Source organism: Topomyia yanbarensis, chromosome 3, assembly GCF_030247195.1.
Source record: "Topomyia yanbarensis strain Yona2022 chromosome 3, ASM3024719v1, whole genome shotgun sequence".
Taxonomy (NCBI): Eukaryota; Metazoa; Arthropoda; class Insecta; order Diptera; family Culicidae; genus Topomyia; species Topomyia yanbarensis.
Genome location: NC_080672.1, coordinates 101877273 through 101902485, shown reverse-complemented (window position 1 = coordinate 101902485; position 25213 = coordinate 101877273). Strand labels below are relative to the sequence as shown.

Genomic DNA, 25213 nt, shown 5'->3' with positions numbered 1-25213 from the left:
TTTTTTTTCATAGGATAGATCCAAATAAATGACAATCGGATATAGATCGTAAAATGCACTATTTTATACATTTTCTTATTTTCACTACCAGTTCACAAATTGAATCAGAATGTTAACTGCTTACAAAGTAACTCTATAAATACCCTAAGCAAATATTAAATAAAAGATTTTAAATATACGCATTTTTCCTTTATGAATAAACTCACATAAAACATCCAAATAAAAATATTTTATAATTGATTGCGAACGCAATATATTTGTTCGTAAAAATATATTACTAGGATGCTCAAAACTCATTTCTGTTTATTTATAAAATCGTAGAATCGTTGTTAGCAAATAAAATCGTTCCAATCTGCATTGATGCATTACAGAAATATGCAATCAACAATATTAAATATAACACTTGTGATCATTCTGTCAAAGTTTAATTTTTTGTTTGACCTTTGTTTACTTTTTATTTAAGCTTCGCTGAAAAAAAAAACTTGCACAATTTTAATTCGCAGAGTGTGATCTAACCTTTATTTGTAATTGATATTTATTCCAAACTTGTGAAAATTAGCTTGAAACGAATATAAATATTCTCCCCCCGTGTCGACAGGTATTGTATTCAGTTATAATGATATTCACATTGAAATATTTCAACCAATTTTTTAATCAAAGTTTAAAATAACTATCATGGCACCAGTTACAAACGATGGTTCAACCCAAAGGGATTATAACTACTAGAGGTCGCATGTCGCTGTTAACACTGAAAATTTATCATCTCGCTCTTACATATGCTAGGCACATTAGTTTGACACATATTGCCCGGGTTTAAACCTGTCAAAGTAATGGGATACAATATGCTAGAGCGAGACCCCATGTTCCAGTCCGTGAATACATGGAGACAGTAGCGCTTTGCTCCCTCTAGTAGTTATAATCTCTTTTGTTCAACCACTTCAAACTTATTTTCTTTTGTGCATTAAATATTATGTCACTACAAAAAGCTGTACATTATCGGCCAACTATAAACTATCCACCAAGTTAAAGTTCTAAGTTCAGAAACATATCAATTACATGGTGACAAAATTGTTCTCACACGCTATGGAACGAGACATATGACGAAGAAAAGCTATTTTACTGCAAGAAAATATCGGAATGAAAAACAATTCTCCATGTTGTTTAGTTTACTCATTTTCTTTAACATGAATTTGTTGTTTTTTAACATTGTCGTGTATCGGCGATCAGAACGCAGCCATATAAATGACAGCATCGTTGAGTTAAAGCTTACAAAATAGTTTGGGCCGGTTTAAAAGTTAGTCCGGTTTAAATATAGTTAGTACGCGTTTGAGCTTACGGCTAGTAGAGTTTCAAAACCAGTTTTTCTTGAAAACGGTGGGGTCAAGAAACACGAAAATCCTTTTTTTTTTAAAAAGATAGGTGCTTCCCTCGCAGTGCTGGAAGCTGCTCAATTTTTACCTTCCAATGCTCAATACAATTCTCCTAGATTTACAACAGTCCAATTGCGTGGAAAATGTAGCGAAAGACAGTCTAAATTGATAAGTTACAGCAATTTTCGATAATAGTGCAATATAACGTCGTCAACGTAAACTGTTCCTGGCAGCACTGCCCCATCGGAATCCAATCAGACTAATTGCAATAACTTCAGCTCTAGAGCTGGTCCTTGAAACTATTAATACTCAAATGAAAGGCAATAGTCACATTTAATAGCCTTACTTGTTTTTGCAAGAAAATTTTGCTTTAATCAAAAGTTATAGCTGTTTAAGAACGTTGTTGTCCACAAACAACATGGGCATGAATGGGTTAAATACATAATGTGGGTTCTAATTTAATTCTTCATCGAACCGTACGTATTCAAAAACTCAACAGAAATGTGTTGTGTCGAAAAATATGTAATGAATACATTGTCTGTCATAAGTCTGATGCCTAGGCCCTACGTTGTGATCACCTTGTAGTCTAAAATTGACAGGAAGCTAAGAATTCATCCGCAGGTAAATACTTCCAAAGTTTCAGATGGAATGGCGGCAGACGACGACGGAAAGGTAAGTAGCAGAATTCGGAATGAAAATTGAAACTAAAACTTACTTGTACAACTACAAGATGGATATGGAAAGAGCATTGGAATTTATACATTGCATTTACTGCCCATTACAGGCCAGATTCGATTATCCGTAGGGTGCAGAAAAATTTCGCTTCGGATAATCGAATCTTCCGGATAATCGAATCAAAACAAATATTTTTTTCTTCATGAAATATATTTGCTATATGTTGAAAAACAGTATCTAAGGTATATGCATCAATGTTTGACTTATGGTACATGTATTAATGTTTGACTTATGGACGAATATCGATCGCTTTATATTCTATAAAGTGAAAGTAAGACATGTAATAAGTTATTTAGCCAACTTATTTTATTTTAAAGTAATGTGTTCGATGAATTTGGATTAATATAGGATGATTAGTCTTTTTTTTTGTCTTACTAAGCAAGGTGCCTCACTAATTCGGTAATTTCTTACCTTACAATCAATGGAATGCGCAAAAATTGATATCAACCGCTTTGCTTTGTTGTTAAGAACCAATACAATAACACAAATGCGTTGAAAACAGTAAAATTCTTGTGTTTGAGCACAATGAAAACTCGAATCGAGTGCCCCTATTGTTGCGCTACCATTTGACTCAATGCGTTGAATAAAGATGGCAGACACTGCTATAACCAACGGCTTCAAATGGGTAGGGTGATAATAGAAACATGGTGAAAATAGGCTCATCACCCTACTTATGTTTGGTCAATAATCAAAACGCATAAAACTAAATTCTCTGTGTGAAACTTCAGTCAACTTAATACTGGTTTTGGTTAATTCAGACAGAAATAACCACTGAGATTGAGATTACGCACCAATAGTTTGTATACAACAACAAAACTTTGGGAATCATCTAAGAGAAGCAACACGCTAGATTCCACTGAGAAGCCCAAAAATTTGTTTCAAAATCATCCAACACAAGTCCAGTAATGGACGCCTGCCGAACGGTCTGCTGAGCGTCGCACAACGTTGATCCAACAAAGAACCAGCATTGGACGATTTTGAAATATGGATTTCTAAGGGGGATGAATTTTGCACACGTTACAAGTATCAAAAATTTACAACTTTTTATGCGCACGACACCAAGAAGCGTGCGTTGTTCAATCAGCAGCAGTATTAGCGCATTTCCTCAAAAGTCCATGCGGCCTTTCCTAACCGAAAGGAACCGCCGTGCTTCATGAAACACCGCGCTTAGCCATTCTGTCATAATGTTGCAAATTTGCATAACGAAGGGCTGAATAAGTAAACAAGTTGTTCCAAAATTCAGCCCTGCGTTATGCAACGTTTTGTGCAGGTTGAGTATAACAGATGCAAGTGGTGCCAAATTAATCACGTTTAGTAAAATTCAAAAAATCTTTTTAGATTACAGATTTGATAAAATTGGTTTAATGAGCTCTACTTATCAAATCTTGTTTTAAAAATTGTCCTTGCGTTTAAACCAAAATGGGAGGCTTATTACTGTTACAAATAGCGAATATAAGTATTAGTTACCCAAAAAACTTGTTGGCAACCTTAGAGCGGCGGTGTTCAGTGCATCAACTTCGTAAATAATTATTAGCGCTGTTCTTTTCAGAGCAGTGCAATGTACTGACTACAGTGAAGATCCTATTTTATTAGTCCCCATGTTTGTCCGCTGCAGAATTTTTCTACAACAGAATTTGTCAGCCACATTTAAGAAAAAATCTTCTGATTTAATTCCCCTATATTACACGATGGAATTAAAGCGAAAACATTTGCGTGTGTTATGAATTCAAAATGTTGATGTTCTTAAAGTATTTAAAAAGTTTCGATTGTTTTTAAAACTAATGCGATAATAGACTGATTTCGAAAACTATTCTAGGTTTTATTTCATACATTTGATAGTCGAAAACGATCTGGAACCAATGATCAGATTTCGTCAGTCTTAAATACATAATGGGGTTAACAAAATCGGTCATTGTATTCATTCTAAAAATCACAGAGAAAATCTACAGAAAAATTCAGTTTGTAGCCAATCGATTAGGTGCATAAATTTTTATAGCACACTGCATTGAATTGAAATATTTGTTGATTAAATGAAATCTCTTTATTTTCCCAAATTATTGTAATTTTCAAGAGTTTAAATATTGTTCTTCCAGGAAATGTAGCTGATATCAATTTCTATCGATTTTTGTATTTAAATATTGGGATAGAAAAAAAAAAGTTTTTTTAAATGCTAAATTTCTGTATTTCCACGTATTTTTGTGAATATTTTGTGAGAACATAAAATTCTGGTTTTCCAAAAACTGTAGCTACTATCAATTGTAATTGATTGGTGTACGAAAATATGTTAGTCATCGCATCGAATTCAAAATTATACGCTAATTAAGTAAAACTTCTGTATTTCTATGAAGATTTCATAATTTTTTAGAAAATATTTATTCTTTCAGAAACTGTAGTTGGTATCAATTGCAATAATAGACGTGTAATGAACTTTTATAAAACATAATATGCGGAAAATTGAAACAATTTCTTCGGACTACGGATAATCGAATCATTTTCTACGGATAATCGAGTTACGGATAATCGAGTCTACGGAAAATCGAGACTACGGATAATCGAATATGGCCTGTATCGCATATTTGATGTAAATGATGCTGTGCTGTAACATACATCAAAATGTGATCTAAGTCACGCCAGATACTGATGAGATGTCCCGAAAACATTACAATTCAAAAATAATGCTGATTTTTTTTTACGAAATACACTGGATATGTTGAAATGGTGTTGAGTTATGTCGGAAGCTAGGAAATTCTCCAGAAAAAGGCAATGCTTGAAATAACATCTTTTGTTACATGTTTCGATGGTAGCGGGATGCATCTGTATATGATACTGGTTTCTAGTTAATGCTGGAAATTACACGTCAAATCTTTAACCATTATTTGAATTTGAACTGCTGTCATAATTGTCTTCTGTTCGTGAAGTGGAACGTTCATTGAAAAAGAATTGATTGAATGCAAAGTACTTGCATACAATTTCATAACTTGTGGAATGCAGTACCTACTGTCAACGTTCGGGTATGCATTTGATTAAATTAAACTATTTTCAAACCTTGTTATTCTGGAAAGTTTGATATATTTTGAATTTAGTTTTACAAATTAGCAACACAAAAAATGGTCAACTTTTGGTAGAGTCACTAAACAGTTCCATATTGGTGAATGTTTAATGGTTAGCTCAACTACCGTGTTCCCAATCTTCGTCTCAGCTCACAAATCCGGTGAATGAACTTTGGACGAGTTTATCAGTAACATGATTTTTTCCGATCGAATTCGTACTGGATCCCCACTTTTTCAGCAAACAGCGAAGCTCTACCGTTGGACCTTCTGGCATAACTAACTACTTTCTTCCGTCCTCCATTTATCCCCAATCAATCAGGAAAGACCAGCTGTTTGGATCATTCTGGAAAAGCACGCGCCGCGATCGTAGCTGTTAAAGACGAATTAAGGTGAATACGAATACCTTCTCCAAGCTGCTACGAGCTACAGCGCCTACCGGTGCGTGGTACCGGTTTCGGGCTAAGGTCCTTCCCCTGCCGTGACCAAGTGGAGAATCTATTTTTGTTCGACAGCAATGTTCAAACATGTTTCCCCTCCCAAGCGTGGGGGCCCGTCTTGGCGACTGTGTAGAGTCATAGAGAGGGGCATGTGTTTTTGTGTTTTCGTTTTGATTACGATGTTTTGCGTGACAGCCAGAAGCGCCCGGTGTTTTTCCACTCGTGTTGTGATTTTTTTATGGTCGCATTTTTGCCGACATACCGTTCATTTCTCGTGCCAGCAGGCAGTTATAGTTAGTGATTGATGTGGGACAGCTATTCATTGATTAAGCAGTTGGCAAGTTTTGGAAGTTTGGGGATTGAGGAAAGCGAATGTGTAGAAATAGCCAAAGTATCAAACTTATGCGTTGGAAGTTTTTACTATTGTCAAGAAAGAAAACGTTGATGGCAACAATGCTAATTGAAATTGAATCACACTTCAGCAACTTTTGATTTTTACCGAAAAATTGCGATTGTTCGTCGTTTGCCCGTCGTTCAAATCTACACATCGATAACTTTTTACGACGTGATCGCTTAAATAATTTAATGTGTGTATGCAGCTAGATCTTTTATCACACCTTTCTATATTGAGGTTAAATATGTGCTCGATTGGATTGGAATTCTCAAACGAGTTCGACAACGACCTAGCATCTAGGTTAAAACAATAAAGAATCGTACTCTACAGAATAAACTTGTTATGTGCACCTTGGACTGACAGTTTTATCCAAACTTCTTTCAGAAGAGTAATCAAATTGGTATACTTACAAAACAAACAGAATGATTTGCGAATCGTGGTAACGGTGAACAACGATTTCTTCCTTAGGTAATCCCCGATGCTACCGAATCCAAAGGCAGCCAATGCTCTGGCCAGGTATGGAAGTGCAGCAAGGAAACCTGCCTTGGCCAGCTTGAATCCGAGAACCTGTCGGGTTGGAAAAAAAGTTTTATTCTGCCCTCTTTTTTACTATTCGAGCAATCATCATACACACCTCACTCATAAACTTAGGTGCTGCTGTGATTAGGAAGTACAGCCCCCACAGGTTACCAAAGTGCAGCACCAGCAGGGCCAGGAAGGGTACCGAGGTCATCATTTTCACAACCGGTGGAAGTAGTTTCTGCTTGGAAAGGGTATCACCGAGTGACTTTTCAATAAACTCCTGTTCTTCCTTGCTGATGCGAGGATGCTGCGCGGGAGAGTCAGCCACAATGATAAGCCAGACCGAGGCCACGATGGCGGTTAGCACCGCCGGTACGTAGAATGCGAACGACCATCCAAGGGTTTCTATGAGGACACCGACCAAAGGCCACGTTACGACGGTACCGAACGTTCCTCCCATCAGGGCGGAGATGAATTTGCCCTTCTCGTTCGGAGGAGCCCATTTGGAGACGAGATTGTGGAGGGCTGGATAGAGTACACCCTGAAATGGGCATATTAGATGATTAGTTACAATATATGATTGAACCCAAATTGTAAATATTTAAACAAATAGTGATTGTCTCAGGTGTTGGAATCAGAATGATTTGTCCTACTGATTTGTCTGTGATATGTGCTACGCGTACTCTGTGTTGTGTTAGCTCCTTGTGCTTTGTATAGTACGCTCAAGTAGCATGGAATGGGTCGCACAGAGGAATAAATTAATTCAAAAACCTGATCAAAAGTCACAAAACTCTTATTGGTATGTGATGTTTTATTGTGTAGTGTGTTGATTTCCGCTTCGTTTGACAGGTTACTGGTTTTTAAATGTTGTGTTTACTCACGTTACAAGAGGCTCAAATCGATCAATTATAGCTTCTTTTTGTATTACATTTTATCCTCAAATATTGAGAGCTTAATTCAAAAGTTCAGAAGAGTATGAAGCTATTTTTATTCAAAACAGCCAGTGTAGTTGTAAAAGAAGGCTTGTAGAATCATATTGTGTATTTCTAATCCAAACAAACAAAAATACCGAGCATCGTAAGCACATATGTATTAAACATAAGAGTGAAAATTTTCAAGCTCGCTTAAAATTTAAAAAGTTGATTTTCCGGTTGAGTATATCATATAAAAGACCAGTTCTTCCTTGTTATAATAGTGAAATAAAATTTACCGAATATTGCTGATTTCGCATTTTAAATCACTTTGAAAATATTGGGCAATTTTTATCAAAGAGCATATTTTGCAGCATAGGGCGGAACTATTACTATAGTTACAAGAAATCATCTTTGTGATTTAATAGAATGTTCAGAAAGGTGTCTTGCGAGTAACTTTACAAAATAGATGGAATATTTTAGGTTATTAATTCTCTTTGGCCTGCAGCACAAAAAATCATAGACATTGACGAATGATTTCAAGTAGAAATGGAAGGCAACCAGTTATAAGAAGGAGTATTTCCTTAACTGTTATGTGTCCAACAAAAACACCTTTAACAGGCCAACAAGGGACCCGGATACCCGCAAATTGAAATGCTCATAACTATGGCTTCTTTTAACCGATTTGGACACTTTTAGATGTTTTGGATTCAGGAATTCGTCCAATTTTTGATTCTGTAAAATTGAACCGAATAAATGGATCCGGTTCTTGGTAAACCGAATTTTCCGGTGTATTGTTCCAGTACTAGGGCATGATTTGTAAATTTTCAATAATGTCCTAGCAATATGAGTTAAAAAACTCTTCAGATTGTCTCAGAAGTCTGTTATATATTGTTACGGACCCTATGGTAATTTGAAAAAATGAATTGGAATGAAATGGCCACTCACGGCCCACGGGAACCTGATCCGGAATGTCCGTTCCGCGGTTAAACCTTCAAATGGTTCCAAAACCACGAGATACAGCATACTGATGCAATTCCAAGAATTTTGATACCCATATTGCCAGTATTCAATTGAAATTCACAAATAGTATCCCGGCACAGGAACATGCTTCCAAAAATCCCCATTCCCGGGAACCGAATGAAGTAACTTCGTGTTGACAGCCTCGCCCCAATTTCGAATACCGATGAGATGTAGGAAACCTTTGCGAGGGCGTGTGATGTAACAATGTCTAGTAAAACGGAGCCGAGGAGCTGCCGGCGTCCAGCGTATTGGTGCAGTCAGGGAAGTAGTAGACGCTAACCCCAAGGGCAACGCTTACGGTGTCGTTATGACCAAGATCAAGGGTTCCACGATGCCAGCTGAAATGTGCGCTGACAAATTAAAAATTATCATGGAGGGTCTTTTCCCGAAGCACGACCCAACCGCATGGTCGCTTACGTCGTACGTTGATGCAAATGGTAGAAATACTGGTGACAATCGTGTCTTCAATGACGGGCTCTTGTAGTGGCGGAAGAGTTGAAAGCGAAGAAAGCTCCCGGTCCGGACAATATCCCCAACGTGGCACATAAGACCGCAATCCTGACGTTTCCGAACATGTTGAGGCCAGTTCCACAGAAATGCTTGGACGAAAGCTACTTCTCGGATAGATAGAAGATCCAGATACTGGTGTTGGTGCCAAAACTAGGGAAGCCACCTGGAGAAGAAGCATCGTATCGGCCTATAAGCCTGCTGGATACTCTTGGTAAACTTCGAAAAAGGGCCATTCCCAATAGGCTGACGAATTAAGCTGCAAAGAGAATGGACTATCGCAGAGGCAGTTCGGATTCCGGTAAGACATTTCGACGGTGGACGCCATCCGCACAGTTATCGTGAACGTGAACTAAGCATCGAAGCAAAAGAGTAGGGCAAATCGCTACTGCACCGCGAAGAACGCGTCCAACAGCGTCAGCTGGCTATCATCGTAGCGATGCACAGAATGAGTGTTCCGGACTATTAGGATCTCGGTGGGAGTACCTCAGGGCTCCATACTCAGTCCAACTTTCTGGAATATAACGTGCAACGGAGTGTTGCCATTGGAACTGTCCGTGGGGGTCGAGATTGATGGCTTTGCAGATGACAGTGTTCTGATGATAACCGTTCGAGACGTTGAAGGCTGAGATAATAGACATCGTGGAAACCTTGATGACTGATGCCAAGTTGCAGCTGGCGCACCACAAGACAGAGGTAGTGCTGGTCAGAAACCGTAAAAAATCCAGCGCGCCGTGATTAGCTTCCGGGGACATTCAATCCCATCGATGCATGCGCAGAAGCACCTGGGTACAATGGACGACAATCGGTAAAATTACAACAGCCATGTCGACTATGTACGTCAGAAGGCTACAGGAAAACTAACGCATTGGCAAGGATCATGCCGAACATTGGAGGAGCAAAATGCAGCTCGAGACGTCACCTGGCGGGTGTGTCATTCTTAATACTGAGGTATGGCGTACTAGTCTGGGTTGCTGCACTGAACTCAAGCGGAACCGGACGAAGTTGTCAAGCACGTTTCGTCTAATAGCTGTTCGTGTCGCGAGTGCGTACAGAACGATATCGTCGGAGGCGGTTTGCGTAATTGGTGGAATGATCCCCATCTGCATCACTCTGGCTGAGGACAGGAAACGTAACCAACGGAAATGCAAGGAGACTGGTTCGAGCGGACTCGTTCGTTTAGGGGCAGCAAGAGTGGGTTAACGCGGAGTAAGGAAGATGGACCCACCGACCCATCCGAAATATTTATTTATTTATTTATTTATTTCAAGTCGTCAATCAGATGTAGACCGGTTTCTTACAATAATTATTAAACTAACTTAACACTAGTTGAAATTTTGGTTTACTTTAAACTGCTGCTTAAGTTTTGTTTTCGACATAGTGAAGTCAATGCTTTCGCAATGTTTGTTGTAAATATTCATCATTTGGTTTAAAGGGCGAAACTTGGCATAATTAGTGCGATGGCGAATTGTACAAAAGATGCTGCGGTTACGTAGTTGTCGAGAAGGAGCATAAAAATTTAGTTTCGATAAAAGTTCGATTGAATCAATACGATGTGATACAATGTCGTTTACAAATGATACCATAGAAAATTCACGACGATCTTTCAAGGTTTGAATGTCAATTAGCATGCACCGTGCTTCATAAGATGGCAAATGTAGTCCAGTCCAACCTAGTTTACGAAGAGCGAACATCAAAAACTGCTTTTGTACTGATTCTATCCGGTTTGCATGCGTTGCTGAAAAAGGCGACCAAACTATGCTACAATATTCTAGTGTTGAACGCACATAGGCTACATATAATGTTTTTATTGTGTAGGGATCTTGGAAATTATAGCTGAAGCGTTTAATAAAACCTAGTGTGCTGTTTGCTTTGTTAATTATTGTGTTATAATGATCTATGAATGTTATTTTGGAATCTATAATAACTCCTAGATCTCTTATTCTGTCACACTTTTCTACTTGTTGATTTCCCAATAAGATTCTATTGTTCTGTATATTATTCTTTCTACTCAATGTTATGGAATTACATTTTTTTACATTCAGTTTCAGCAGGCTTTTATTACACCATGTATAAAATATATTTACTTCGTTTTGAAATGTCTGAAAGTCTTCACCATTTCTTATTTCTAGAAACAGTTTCATATCATCAGCATATATAAGAACTTTTACATTTTTTAGAATGAAGGAAATGTCGTTAACAAATAAAATAAAGAATAGCGGGCCCAAATGAGACCCTTGAGGGACTCCTGATGTAACTTGAATTGGGATTGATTTTATCCCTTTAAATCTAACAGCTTGTTCACGATTTGTAAGATATGATTGTACCCATGTAAGAAGTCCTGGCTCAAACCCCATTTTTTCTAATTTAAAAAGTAGCATGGGTATGTCGATGCGATCAAATGCTTTGCTAAAATCTGTATAAAGAGCTTCAACGTGGTTTCCGTTATCCATTGCTGTTAATGTGTAGTTAATGAATTCGAGCAGGTTTGTACTTGTAGAACGCCCTTTGAAAAAACCATGTTGCACATGGGTAATTCTGTTCTTGATTTGGTGAAATAAATTTTCATTGACAATCGCCTCGAAAATCTTGGGAATGCACGAGATGATAGCTATTCCACGATAGTTACGCACATCGGATTTTTTACCATTTTTAAAAATTGGAACTAGGAAAGAGCTTTTCCATGTTTTAGGAAAACAACCTGATTCTAGAGACATGTTAAAAAGCCAAAATAAAGGAGCGGTTAGTTCTATTGACAAAGTTTTTAAAAACACCGGTGGAACGCCATCAGGTCCAGGGCTTTTAGAGCTATCCAAGTTTTTTAAGGCATCCATGATTGTATGTACTTTTATCTGTTTAATGTTAATATCTCTTGAAAGTTCTGGGAGGAATGAAAAGTATTCACGCTCTCGATCCTTCTCTGAAAATGTAGTGTAAACTTCCTGGAAGAATGTTGCAAAAAGATTGCAGATTTCCTCTGAGTTATCGCCTACCTTTCCATCAAGATGCATTTCTGTTGGGAAATAATCCGATTTTATTTTAATTTTTACGTAATTAAAGAAGTTTTTTGGGCAAGTTTTTATATTGCGTTCTGTTCTTGCATTGTATTCTTCAAACGCGATATCAATGGCAAGGTTCAATTGATCGCATAGATTTAAATAGTTTGTTAAGTTATCTTCGCTGTTGTATTTTTTGTAGATTTTGTGTGCTTTCTGCTTACGATTTTTTAAATTTTTGATTTCTCTATTAAACCAGATGGGATGTTTTGAGTTATAGTGACGCCTTCTTCTTTTCAAAGGTATATCTTCGTGAATGACTTCAAATAATATTTTGTAGAAGATGTCTACGGCAGCTTCAACATTTTCTTCATTTCTTAAAATCATTTGCCAGTTTATTGCATTAATTTTTTGCCTCAAGCTTTCATAGTTAGCGGACTCGTAATCAAATACCTCCTCAAATTCACTATCACCAGGTCTGTCGTTAACATGCAAGAATATAGAAAACTCAATGGCTGTATGATATGCTTCATTCTTCCATAAGGGAGTAAGTGATTCCGTTACACAGAAGTCTTCGTCTATATTCGTCATTAATAAATCTAAATAGCAATGTCGCTGATTTCTTATGTGATTTATTTGATTAAGTCCTAAACTGGCAGATTTATCGCAAATGAACTGCAAAGTTTCATTTTCCCCTACAACAGGAAGTAGGATGCTCTCATTATCAGCATCTGGTATGAAATCAATACCGCGTTGATTGAAATCGCCATATATGTGAACTTTTACGTGCGGGGAAAGACTATTAATAATGCATTCAGCAGCATGATAAAACTTTTCGTAAGTCGTTTTTCGAGCAAAATTTGGAGGAAAATACACCGAAGCGAAAACGTGAGTTTCGTCTTTAACATGTACTTTCACCCACACATGCTCGAATTCTTTTGATTTTATAGTTTTGATAACTTCTGCATTTAGTTTTGCTGAAATCGCAATCAAAGCGCCCCCTCCTGACTTCTTACCAGATACATGACAATCACGGTCATCCCTAAATACATTGTAATTGCTCCCGAAAACTTCTTCACTTCTCACTGTTTCGTCCCAACTAGTCTCAGTTGCTAAAATTACGGAATAATGACAACCTAATATTTTGTTTTGAATCACATTCATCTTAGCTGCACTTTTCATGCGGTTAAAGTTTTGGCAATAGACCAAGATTTCTGTTCTTGACTGAGATTCTCTAGGAGAAGTGTTAGTTGAATGGGAATTAATTAGACCTAGCTCTACCTCTTCTAAATCTTGAATCGCAATATGATTTGTCAATTCATTATTATCTTGCTCTAATGAGCGCGTCGATAGCGGCAAAAACACTGACAGGCGCCAATTCCGGAGGGGTACATAGGTGTGGCAGCAGCTGTTCGATGTGAGGTGCTAGGTTGGTCGGTAGGGCACGGGTTTAAAACATCACCTCTCTGGAATGCAATGGTAGGTCTGAACGAAGTTGAAGGTGGCCTCGAAAAACGTTTCTTTGCCTCAGCCAGTAGCTCTCTATCCAACGGAAGATTGTCGATGTCGCGGCGTTTGTTATCGTGGTACGCAAATCTGCTGTGGTTGTAATTACATCCGTTATTTTTGTCGAAACTTGTGTGGTGCTTGTAACCGTGATTCTTGCGACGCTTAGTATTATTATTACTGTTACGGGTGGTGTCAAGTGCATTAGCAGGCCTCTGTTTATTCCGTTTCTTCTTTATTCTTGCTTTCTCCTCCGCTTTTTGTTGATTGAGACGACGCAATTTACGTGCGTCGTATTCGGACCAATCAGCCTTCCATACCTTAGAGTTGCCAAGGAAACGCCAGCCTGAGTTACTGGCTGCCTCGACGGACATCTCAGCCTCTAAACTAGGGGAGGAATCTGTTGCGGGTGAAGCAGTAGTCTTTTGTTCCAGTGAGTTTACTGCACTAGAAATTTGCTTTAACTCATCGATAATATCATCCGTGAATATTGGGTTTACATAACTCATATTCTGAGCCGAACAGTTGTTAGCCATGTCAGTTATCACGCTGCTGACCTTTTCAATTTCTGAACAAATTTGTTTCAACTCGCGTGTCATATCGGTGGTCAGTTCATTGACATAGGCTGCGATGTTGTTTTTCGTAGCTTTCATCGATATGTCGAATAATGATGTTAAGTGATTTTTAGTGGCAACGACATCAGTTTTGCCAGTTTTGTTGGAAGCAGCCAGCTCATTCCACAACTCCGAGGTTTTGGCTATGTGTGCAACCGCGTTATTATGATTAGCTGCAGTTGTTTTAATTTCGCCTTTCAACTCGTTTAAGAGCATTTCGATACATTCAAATCCATCTCGGACATTGAAGTTGCTAAATGTGGATGTGAGTTTGTGATTCGACTCCATAACTAGCTTGTTGAGGTTGATGACTTCTTGTTGTTGTCTGTACAGTTTATCGAAATTTAACTCCATCACGAGACGCTTCTGGCACTCGTAGCATATTGGCAGCATGTATGTTAGTATTCTTTGCTCATGATTCCTCTGAGCACCAACGCATGCAGCGTGGAATTTTTTCCCGCATGATCCATGGCAGTACCACACATGTTTGTCGTCACTCACTGTACAATTATTAATCGCGCACGGCATGTTTTACTTACGTAGCAATGATAAATGAAAACAATACAAATTAAAACACGCACGGTTAAACTTTAAACGGCGCAAATGGAAACGCGACCGAACTGTAACGACGACTTGAATGCAATGCGCCGGCTTGGGTGCATAGGAAGTATGGAGGGGCGAGGAAGTACATGCATTGGGTTGGACATGCTTCGTCACCTCTTTGCCCGGAGTGGCGGAAGCGCGGAATATGTGGTCTTCGAATGCACTAGGTTCGGAGAAGCCCGAAGGGGTATGCCTGGTGTGACAGTTGACAATATCGTTGAAGAGATGTGCTACGACGAACATATCTGGGATGCTATCAACAGAGTGGCTACGAGTTGTTACCGACGAATCAGGAAAAATAATGGGAAACAATTATATATCCCTCAAAAGGGAGGCCAAATAATCATATAGGGAAACTACTGTAAATTGTAAGAATTAAAATTGTGACATAAGAATGTAATTTAGAAAACTTAAGTGAAATCCCATAATAAGCTCGTAAATCCCCTCCCTTTCCTAACCCTAATTATCATCATGACGGCATATAAGGCTCACATCTCTACGGTACGAAGCTCCTTTATCTACGATGGTGGTACTCCTGATCTCTAGTGACAGTTCCGGGAAAAGGAGAGAAAAAAAGAGCGAGGAAGAAGGAAATACGTGAAGACAGAAAAGCTTGACAGAAAGTGTTAGATAGTGGCGATGAAAGGACGTCTAGATATTCGGTCCCGCAAAAATTGAAACCGGTTACGCGGAAGCCGAAGCAGAGAAAAGTGACAAGGCAGGACGAGTGGCGGTTTAAGGATTTTTTGGTGAATCCGGTGAGTGATCCGGCGTAGACGGTTGTCGAAACGACCTCGTGCCCGAGACGGGAAGGAAGTACGCGCATCGAACGAAGTGATGCGGAATTCATGGAGTTCCCCGTTTTACCTTACCACGAGGAAAGTCGGCGAGTCCCGTGCTGGTGACCGACGAGAGCCCGTTATTGTCGAGCCACACACTACGAGAGGACGGTAGCCACAGTCTTGGAGGTGAGGGCTCTAGTATGGTCCGGCGGGAGCTCTCCCGCTTGCTAGAGCTTAATATCGGATGCGCTGCCGCCCCGTTATTTACCATGTTGGACGTCGTATGCCCACAAAAGGAGTGGTAGGATCGACTAGGAGAGTGAACACGTGTCCAATTCACTTGCTTGGGATCAAGTCCGAGAAGCCTGTAAGGCCACTTCAACGTTAAGCAGCCGACTAAAGACAAGGAGCACGTGGTCGACTGGTGGATCCAGAATACGAAGCGTTCCGGAAATCAAAAGGATTTTCAGAAACAACGCCCAAGCAGCCACAGGTCACCTCAGGAAGAATTGTCGGTAGCAGCGTTACAAGTAATTCACCTGTTGTCCTTCTTCCCCTCTCAGGAAGCAACCGCTCCTGTTCAGCTGTAACAAATCTTCTCCCTATCCCTCTTTCTCTCTATAATGTAGAATCTCAATAAATCAAGAATGTTTATCTAACTTTGATTCGTTTCGTGCCACATTTCTTTCGTGATATTTATAGTGCCGGTATAGGGACAAATCTACCACCGGGGACCCTACGGTAGGACTATCCGGCTACACCACCCTATTTCTACTCCGTTATTGACCAGAACCAAATTAGGTTGTAAAATGTTGATTGGAACAACATGCTTGGGAATAACATGACGAGCCACATGGTACAATCTACATTGATCCCTGCATGCAGATCAATACCGACGCCGGCCACGTCCGAATGCAGATCTTCTGGGAGAGGAAGAAATGTTAGTTCGATACTTGTTGCTACTAGAAACCGAGGAATCCTCTGCATCTCCACATGTATCACGGGAAGGGGAGAGTATTCATGGATCAAGAGGGGCTCCGAGATTGCTGCGAAACACTGGCGAGTAAAAGAAAGAGATGCGACCTTGAGGTAGTTCCGTGGGGAAGAAGGAATGTCACATGTCCATCAACATGTTTCACGACAAAGACAGTCTTATCTCTCATTACCATGAGAACTGACCAGTTCTCTGTTCTCATGAGTATAGAGTGACAAGTCTGTCTTTACCGTTGGTAGACTTGAACAATTCGTAGTAATTCTTCTTAAGCACGACTCGTGCCAGCAGAAGACAAAAGATTAGTCCGTAAGATTTTAAGTCTGTTTCTAATGACTCTGCCACTTATAGTTTTCCGATCTGTATAGTTCACATCCTTGCTCTGACTTGAGTTCTATGGCTCTAATATTTTCATAACTTTCCCTACTTAGTAATCCATAGCTAATTGAATGTCGTTAAAAAGTAAAAAAGTTATTGAGACATTTATGGAATTGCGCATGATCAACTACAAATAAGTAGTGATAACAGAAATGATGCTAAACCCTGTATAACTTACTCTATTGAATATACTTATGTATTAACCCCCAAAAAGGTAAGGGGTCTCAGAGGCCCGGCTAGTTACAGTTTCCTAGTTTTAATGAACTTGTAATTAAAAATACAAATGATAGAGCTTTTTTGGGCTTTCCATTTTTTTCACTGGTAAATCGACAAAAAGATGCTTTTGATTTCATGGTAATGCTTCTTGTCTGTTTCAGAATTAATGTTAAAGTATGATACTCAGTCCATTGCTGCTTGTCGCGAGCCTCGCAGTCTTCGAAGGGTCCGCAGGACGTCCTCTATCTAGTCGATCGCTGTGCGCCCCCTCTTCTTGTTCCTGTAGGGTCGCCCTCAAGAATCATCTTCACCGGGTCGTCGTCTGACATTCTTACGACGTGTCCAGCCCACCGCAAACGTCCTATTTTCGCGGTATGCGCAATGGATGGTTCTTCCAGCAGCTGATGCAACTCATGGGTCATTCGCCTGCGCCACCTTCCGTCTTCCATCGTTCGAAAACTCCATTCCAAGGGCGCGTTGGTCCTCCACGAGTATAGTTCAGGTCTCGTGGCTGTAAAGGACAACCGGTCTAATCATCGTCGTGTAGATAATCAACTTCGTACTGCGGCGAATTTTTTTTCGACCGGAGCGTCCTCCGAAGTCCAAAGTAGGCACGATTTCCCGCCAAGATCCGTCTCTAAATTTCTCTGCTGGTATCATTGTCGGCGGTTATTAGTGAGCCCAAATACACGAATTCGTCGATCATCTCGATTTCGTCACCGTCAATCCGAACTCGTGATGGGAGGTTCACATTGTCGTTTCTAGAACCTCTTCCTCTCATGTATTTTGCCTTCGAAACGTTGATGGCAAGTCCAATGTACGTTTCCGACATCGCCTCAAAGTTCCGTGCCATTATGTCAATGTTGTCGGTGAAGCCAAGAAGCTGGACGGACTTCCTGAAGATCGTACCACTCGTGTTTATCCCCGCTCTCCTTATTACACCTTTTCACGCAACGTTGAACAGCAGGCACGATAGACCATCACTTTGCCGTAACCCTCTTCGAGATTCAAAGGGACACGAGAGTGTCCCTGATACTCGAACAACGCACATCACCCGATCCATCGTCGCTTTGACTAATCGTGTTAGCTTATCCGGAAAACCGTACTCGTGCATTATCTGCCATAGCCGATGTCGATCGATTGTGTCATACGCCGATTTGAAATCGATGAACAAATGATGTGTGGGTACGTTGTATTCGCGGCACTTCTACAGAACCTGCCGAATCCCAAATATTTGGTCCATGGTGGCACGGGAACCCATGAATCCCGCTTGGTTATGCCCCACGAACTCCCTTGCAAATGGTGACAATCGGAGGCAAACAATTTGGGAGAAGACCTTGTAGGTGGTGCTAAGTAGTGTCATCGCGCGGTAGTTGCAGCAATCCGGAAGAATCTCCTCCTCCCAATTTTTTGCGATTACCCAGTGCAGCGCTCTAGGCAGTGTTTCACCCCGTATTTTAATAGCTCACTGGGTAGTTGATCTACACCGGCAGCTTTGTTGTTTTTCAGCCGACCGATCTCCTATTTGACTTCTTGGAGATCAGGGGCCGTCTTCTGTGCGCGCTCCAAAATCCGTTGCTATACTGCCTTCGTCCTCTGCTGCTAAGTCCCTGAACGTATCGGCTTGCGGAACGTAGCCTTTGCACGAACTGTTCAGCTTCTCGTAGAACTTCCGTGTGTCTTTTACGCGGTACAGTTGCTCCATCGCTTCGCGATCTCGTTCCTCCTGTTGGCGCTTCTTTCTCCGGAGGAGGACCGAGGTTTGCCTGTTCCGTGCTTGTTTGTATCGCTCCAAATTCTGTCTTGATCCGTGCTGCAGTATCCTCGCCCGTGCTGCATTCTTCTCTTCTATTAACTGCTTACATTCGTCATCGAATCAGTCGTTTCCTCGATTCGGAATCGCCCTACCTAGTTCCACTATAGCACTATGGCGGAACGATCTCCCTCCAGCCATCTTCAAGAGTAGCTGCGCCCAGCTGTTCTTCCGTGGGTAGTGCTGCTTCCAGCCGCGGTACGTAGTCTTGGGCAACCCCGGCGTCCCGAAGTTGCGCGTTGTTGGGCCTTGGCGTCTGGCTAAGACGAGTGTTGTACACCGCATGCATACTGCAACTAGGTAATGGTCCGAATCTACATTCGCACTACGGTAGGTACGAACGTTGGTAATATCAGAGAAGAATCGCCCGTCGATTAGTACGTGATCGATTTGGTTTTCGGTGCGTTGGTCAGATTACCTCCAGGTGGCTTTGTGGATATCTTTGCAGGGGAAGAACTACGGGAGGCTGCGAAGTTCACGTATCGTTGGCCGTTGTCATTCGATACGGTGTGCAAGCTGTTTGGCCCGATTACCGGTCTAAATATTACCTAAGTGTTCACATCACTGATAACGATTTTCACGTCCCGTTGCGAACAGCCGTCCTACACCTCTTCCAGCTTCGCGTAGAACGCTTCCTTCTTGTCGTCGGGTCTCCCATCGTGTGGGCAGTGTACATTGATGATGCTGTAGATGAAGAAAAGGCCTTTAATCCTCAACTTACACATCCTTGCGTTGATCGGACTCCATTCAATCACGCGTTGACGTATAATAAGTCTTATAATAAAATGCTTCAGTTGGAACCATATGTTCCAACAGTCAGGCAGTCAGTATTAATTTGTTTTTGTCAGTGTCATCCTTAGTATCAAGTAGATTGAATTATTCGATTAAAGCTACTGCTTTTTCATCGCAATCATTACGTAAGTATTTTCCGTTACATTATTATAAATAACATAAACATTACTTTCAACACCTGTCAGAAGCACGTAAGTATGCTTCATTCGAATTTACAGCCTAAAGTTTATTCTACTGCACTATGATTGTGTATCTGACCTTACCTATCCTTCTTTTCGTCATGACAAAAGGAATAGGGACACACTTTTGTCGTAGTTTTTTAGAGCTGCCAGTGTTGGTAACTATTGTAATTTTGTATATCCATGGTTCCTTGTCTTTACCTATCATTAATATTTACAGTGAAGAAACATTTTATTAGCTTATACATGTCGGGTTGTGGTGAAACATTTGCAATTGATTCAATTAAAATGTCATTCCAAAAGATCTAATATTTGGCACGGCGATTTAAACATTAGTGTCATATATGAATGAAGAATTCGCTATTTGTTAAATTTATTTCATATTCGACGAATTTTTCTGGAGCTCAATATTTTTTGGATACTTGGCAGGTAAGGTTATTGTGAAGTTTGTTTTAAATTTATCATATATTGCCATCATTTGACTACCTGTTCGAAATATATCGCAATAGAATGTTCAACAATAAAATCCTGAAAATACGACATTGTAATGCTGGCTAGAGTTATGTTATCAAGCTATCATGTTAAGTAATAGACGTATCGAAAGTGTCTGACACTAAACTGATATCTGGTAAAAAATCGAAATGCACACCCTCATCTGAATTCCAATGCTTGAACCGATGGTACAAACGTGCAAACAATACATTCGAGCCAAAAAGCCGACTGTCACAACGTATCCGCGGCTTAGTGTTTTTATTTTATCGTTTTTTGTACGTGCTTTGCAAAAAAACTCCCTGTCTCGTTTACAGTGTCTTGACCGAGTGACACCGGTGGCTCGTACTGCTGATTAGTAGCGTGGACGCAGTAGCTCTCACACGTGCATGTAGCGTCATGTATATCCAAGGTTTCTTAAAACGCAAATTTAGTCAGCACGAGACAAACTGTTCCAAAAAACGTGCCAGTTTGGTACACAACAAATATACGAAAATGCACTTTATGATCCATCTCAGTACACCATACTTTGGTCGCATATCATCCCGTTGGCAGCACTCTCGCTTGGCTCTGGCGCCTAGCAACAGTAGCCGGTTAATAAATGTTTTCTCCACATAAATACTCACCCCACAAATCCCCAGCAGAGCACGATTCGCTATGATGACCCAGAGTCCGTAGGTGGCCGCCAGTGGGGTGAGTGCCGTTAAGAGGGCACTGAACGACAGTGTGTAACCGACCAGCCGCCGTCCGCCGAACCGTTCCGCCAGGACACCGGCTGGTAGCGACGTCATCAGGTACCCATAGAAGTAGGCCCCCAATAGGAGGCTTTGATCGTGCGATGACCAGTTGTAGCGGGGTCCGTACTAATGTTTGTGGTTGGCGCCGAGCGACGCGAGCATAGAGGCAAATAAAGAAAGGTGTGATATTTACATTTTATGTTTGTTTCGAGGTTTATATCTTGTTTCGATGAATGCGTGTTATGCAAAATATGGGAAGGTCGTTCAGTGTCAGCTGATGATCGTCTCAAAGTTATTTTTTGCTACTTACATCCATCACGTGAGGAGCTGGGGCGATAGAGGTTGTGCTATTCGAAACGGATTCGGAGCTATTTGTCCCCATGGCACTTGATCGTGGGCTGCGCTGGATAGGATTTACCATGGCAAGAATGTTGACCGACATGTTGACGCGCAGCATATAGCTGATGAAGCATGACATGAACAGCATGATGGCCACGTTGAAGCGGGTTGGGATGCGATCTGGAAAAGTTGAGAATCAAAATTGTAGCTGCACTAGACTTGATGGGTTATTATTAAATTATAATTGTTTAACCTGTTTGTGTGGGAAACTACCCAACGAACAACTTCAGGTATTGCATTGTTTGCTGAGATAACAACGAATGGAGATTGGACAAGCATGTGATTTATCGCTAAACACTGCGAAGCGGTGATTTTTAGAAATAAAAAGCTTGGACCGTATGACGTCAAGATGTCGGATCGTTGGGGAACACTTGACCGCAATGTTTCAAGATGGGCGTTCAGCATAGTTTCGGCCAAGTTTGTAAATAATAACGTTATTTCTTTTTGTGATTGTCTACGATTATTTGTATTGACTGTACTAGCTGCGTTCGGTATACCGTCTTAATCATAGATCGGAAAGCTTTTTATTAAGAATGAATTTTTTTGATGTTCCCTATATTACATTTTATTTTTCGAAGCTGAAAACAATCGGAAAATGGAAGCAATATTCAAACCCATTTCGTGTTTATTTTCCACATTTATCACGAATGTCAAACGAATGTACTTAATCTCACGAATAACTACCCATTGGCGGTTGGCATGCGTTTCATTAAACGTGCCGTACAAATTCTCACGTTTTTGTTCATTCATTCAAGATATTAAGTTAAATTATTGCTATACACCCGTATACCTAGTACTAAATTACAAACTCCAGTATCAACAGCTGGTTGTTGCACTGCCTGGCCTAATAATAGCACCAGAAGTTTAGTCTACCGTGTGATGAATGCCGTTGCACACTTCTTGGTTCCAGAAGCGGCTAGTTTGCGGTTGGATTGACACAGCATGGTGGCGAATTTGATTGTTATTGCTTCTAAATAGACTGACATGATGTTTGATATATGTGCGGTCAACCAAAGCGATTCCAATGAACCTGAAGCGGCAGGTTGTGATAGAGCGATGGGAAAATTGATAATTGTGGGTTTGGAAGTCCATTATCGGTCGAATGGGTTTGAATAATTTTCCGAGATTCGAGATTAGTCCATTTTTCATACTCAATCATTGATTAGCAACATTAAACGACTTCGAGTGTTGGTGTTTTACAAGTTTACAACCAATTTCAGAAGGACTTTAGTATATGAACATTATTTTGTATTGCAAATCGGAAAACAAATTAAATGGGGGGAGACAAAAACTATTTGGAATGAAAAAAAACTCAAAGCTGACTAATTTCATTAAATATGGCACAATATAAATTTTTGAAGGATATTGTCTGATCATTACATTAAGAATCTATTGTTTTAGGCATCATGAGGACTTTTGGAAAACAGTGGGAATTGGATCATGTAACTGAACTCTTAGCCGAGGTCCTATAGCTGTCAATTTATCATGAGTTTTTTTGAAGGGATGTTCCGAAATATGGATTAGGGACAATGCTTCGAATGGAAAGCGAAGTTTGATTCTTTTTGAAACAAACTTCCTGACCGAAAAATTGGCTAATTTAATATTTTTGCCAAAATGTACTTTTTTGAGAATGCGTAGAGTTGACATAAAACCTCAATGTGATTTACAACGATAACAATATTGTGAAAAAGAGAATGAAAATGATGATAAATTACTTTTTCCGTTCGGTCAGGATCGGTTTTTATGAGCATTTGATTTTTGTTATGTAATCAATTATATAAATAGCCTTTGAGTAGTATTGGAAAAAATTAAATTTCAAAATATTTAATATTAGTGGCTATAAATGGTGTATATTTGAGTGTTCAAATGAATGGTGTAATAAAATGTTGTATACGAGGACTCACTATGGATTTGCGATCACATTATTTCGGAACTGTCATCTTTTGATGTTTTGATGTCTTTGAAGTATATTACAATGTAAAGCAGCACATCTTCTAATAAAATAATTGGGAGGTTAATCCTCCTAAAAGTAACAAATTTAGTTCGAGAGTTAATGCCTTTAGCAAAAATTTCGAAAATGCTATTTCAAACAACTTTTGTTGAATGGAGCGTGGTTGGTAAGTCGATTGTCTTGTACGCATCTCACCTAGCTTCGATTACCAATCTCTGCACAGAAGGTTAGAAATTTTTCTCACCTGAAAAAAGAGCAGAAAGACCATATGGTTAACGCCTTTATAATCAAAATGAAAAGAAAAACTTTTTTGAAGACATTCCATAATTGAGTTTGAAGAAGACCGTGTGAAGAATATCGAATTACTATATGGTTGGTGTTAAGTCAGACCGAACTAAGTGACATTGTATTGATTTCGAGAAAAACGAGTTTGAATCGCAGCCTCGTTTACATTATAATTTGAAATCAATTTATGCTATAATTCTTGCTCATTGTAACATATTTCAAATCATCTAAAAGCCGTATGTAGCTGAAGAAATTTTTTATCCAGCGCTATGATTATCTCATTTTTAAGGTGCGACTCAGCACGGTCTGACTTAACACCCACCATATGTGATACAAAACTTTTAAAACGAGTTATTCTGATCTTACTGCAATTAATAAATCTCGTCTAAATAAAATTCACATTCTATTCAAGGTAATCTCTAAAGTTTTATTGAAAAAACTGGCTTTAAGAAAATTTCTTGAATGTTGTTTTGTACATCGATATATTACATTTATGTAGCCTTCATATTTTCTACAAAATTTTTTAAAATGACATTATCAGTAACTTTACTAAAGACACCAAATCTATTACTATTCTTGAAGAGTTACTTCTCCATAATCCCTTCTAGGAGTTTTCATCACCAAAATTATTATAACAAAATATGAGCTTTTAATGTTGGAAAGCTTTTTCGAAATTGTTAAACCTTCAAAGTTGATGATTTCGAAATTATGTGATCTTGACCGTTAAAAAAGTTTTTTGAACATTTAAAATAACACCTTGTATTTGCATTCTTTGACTTTATTGACATATTACAAAAAATATAAAAGGCATCTGTTAGACTAATTTTGTTTCTGAACTTTCACCAATTTATCCAACTTTTACGTCTTTAAAACGATAGACATTCTATTTTTGACATTTTATGATGGAGTAACGCGAATAACTTTCAAAAGGGCATAATCACACGAATAAACTGTTTTTGTTGGAGAAAATTTTGATTTAAAATAGGGTTACCAAATGGGCTGAAGGCGAAATAAGGACATTTTGAATTTTGACCGAGACTAACAAATTTTATTCATCTTTGACTAAAACGTGTTTGGTTGAGTGGTGTTACGAAAAGATTTCCAATATTTTTCAGAACAGTGCTTTTTATTCTTCTGGGGTCCTAAGAAACAATGCAGAATATTAGGTCGTAGCACCTCGTGCTACATTTGAAATTTGTATGGATATTAGGGTGGGGCAAAATGATCGTTTTTTCAGCACAGTACTTTTTTGGTTCCTTTTGGCGTCCCAAACAACTGTGCAAAATTTGGGATCGATTGGTGTTGACCCGGCGTAGCGCATTGCGTTTGAAATTTGTACGGAGATTAGTATGGGAAAACCTACATTTTTGCATTTTTAATTCTACAGACTACAATTCTTCCTGTAGTATGCCAACAAATAGATAAAAGTATAGTCCAGGATATGCTGAACAACTTTGCTGAAGGATGTATGGTGTTAGAATGCCTCTAAGCCAAGTTATAGCTGTTCAAAGTTCAATACATCGAATTAAATGC

At 39.4% G+C, this 25213-nt stretch overlaps 1 protein-coding gene across 2 annotated transcripts in view; it reads right to left on the bottom strand.

Annotated features, from left to right (window-relative positions):
* LOC131689930 (sialin) overlaps positions 1-25213 on the bottom strand; it is a 58565-nt gene that overhangs the window by 10578 nt on the left and 22774 nt on the right. The window contains exons 1-5 of one of the 2 annotated variants that reach the window (XM_058975319.1): positions 23349-23461; positions 21356-21564; positions 20935-21171; positions 6621-7049; positions 6397-6553 (exon numbers count right to left, since the gene is read on the bottom strand). In XM_058975319.1, coding sequence (XP_058831302.1) covers positions 6397-6553; positions 6621-7049; positions 20935-21171; positions 21356-21532 — 1000 coding nt within the window. In that variant the 5' untranslated portion in view covers positions 21533-21564; positions 23349-23461. Of the gene's footprint in view, positions 1-6396; positions 6554-6620; positions 7050-20934; positions 21172-21355; positions 21565-23348; positions 23462-25213 lie in introns of those variants that run through there. The other variant, XM_058975318.1, reaches the window with a different exon arrangement.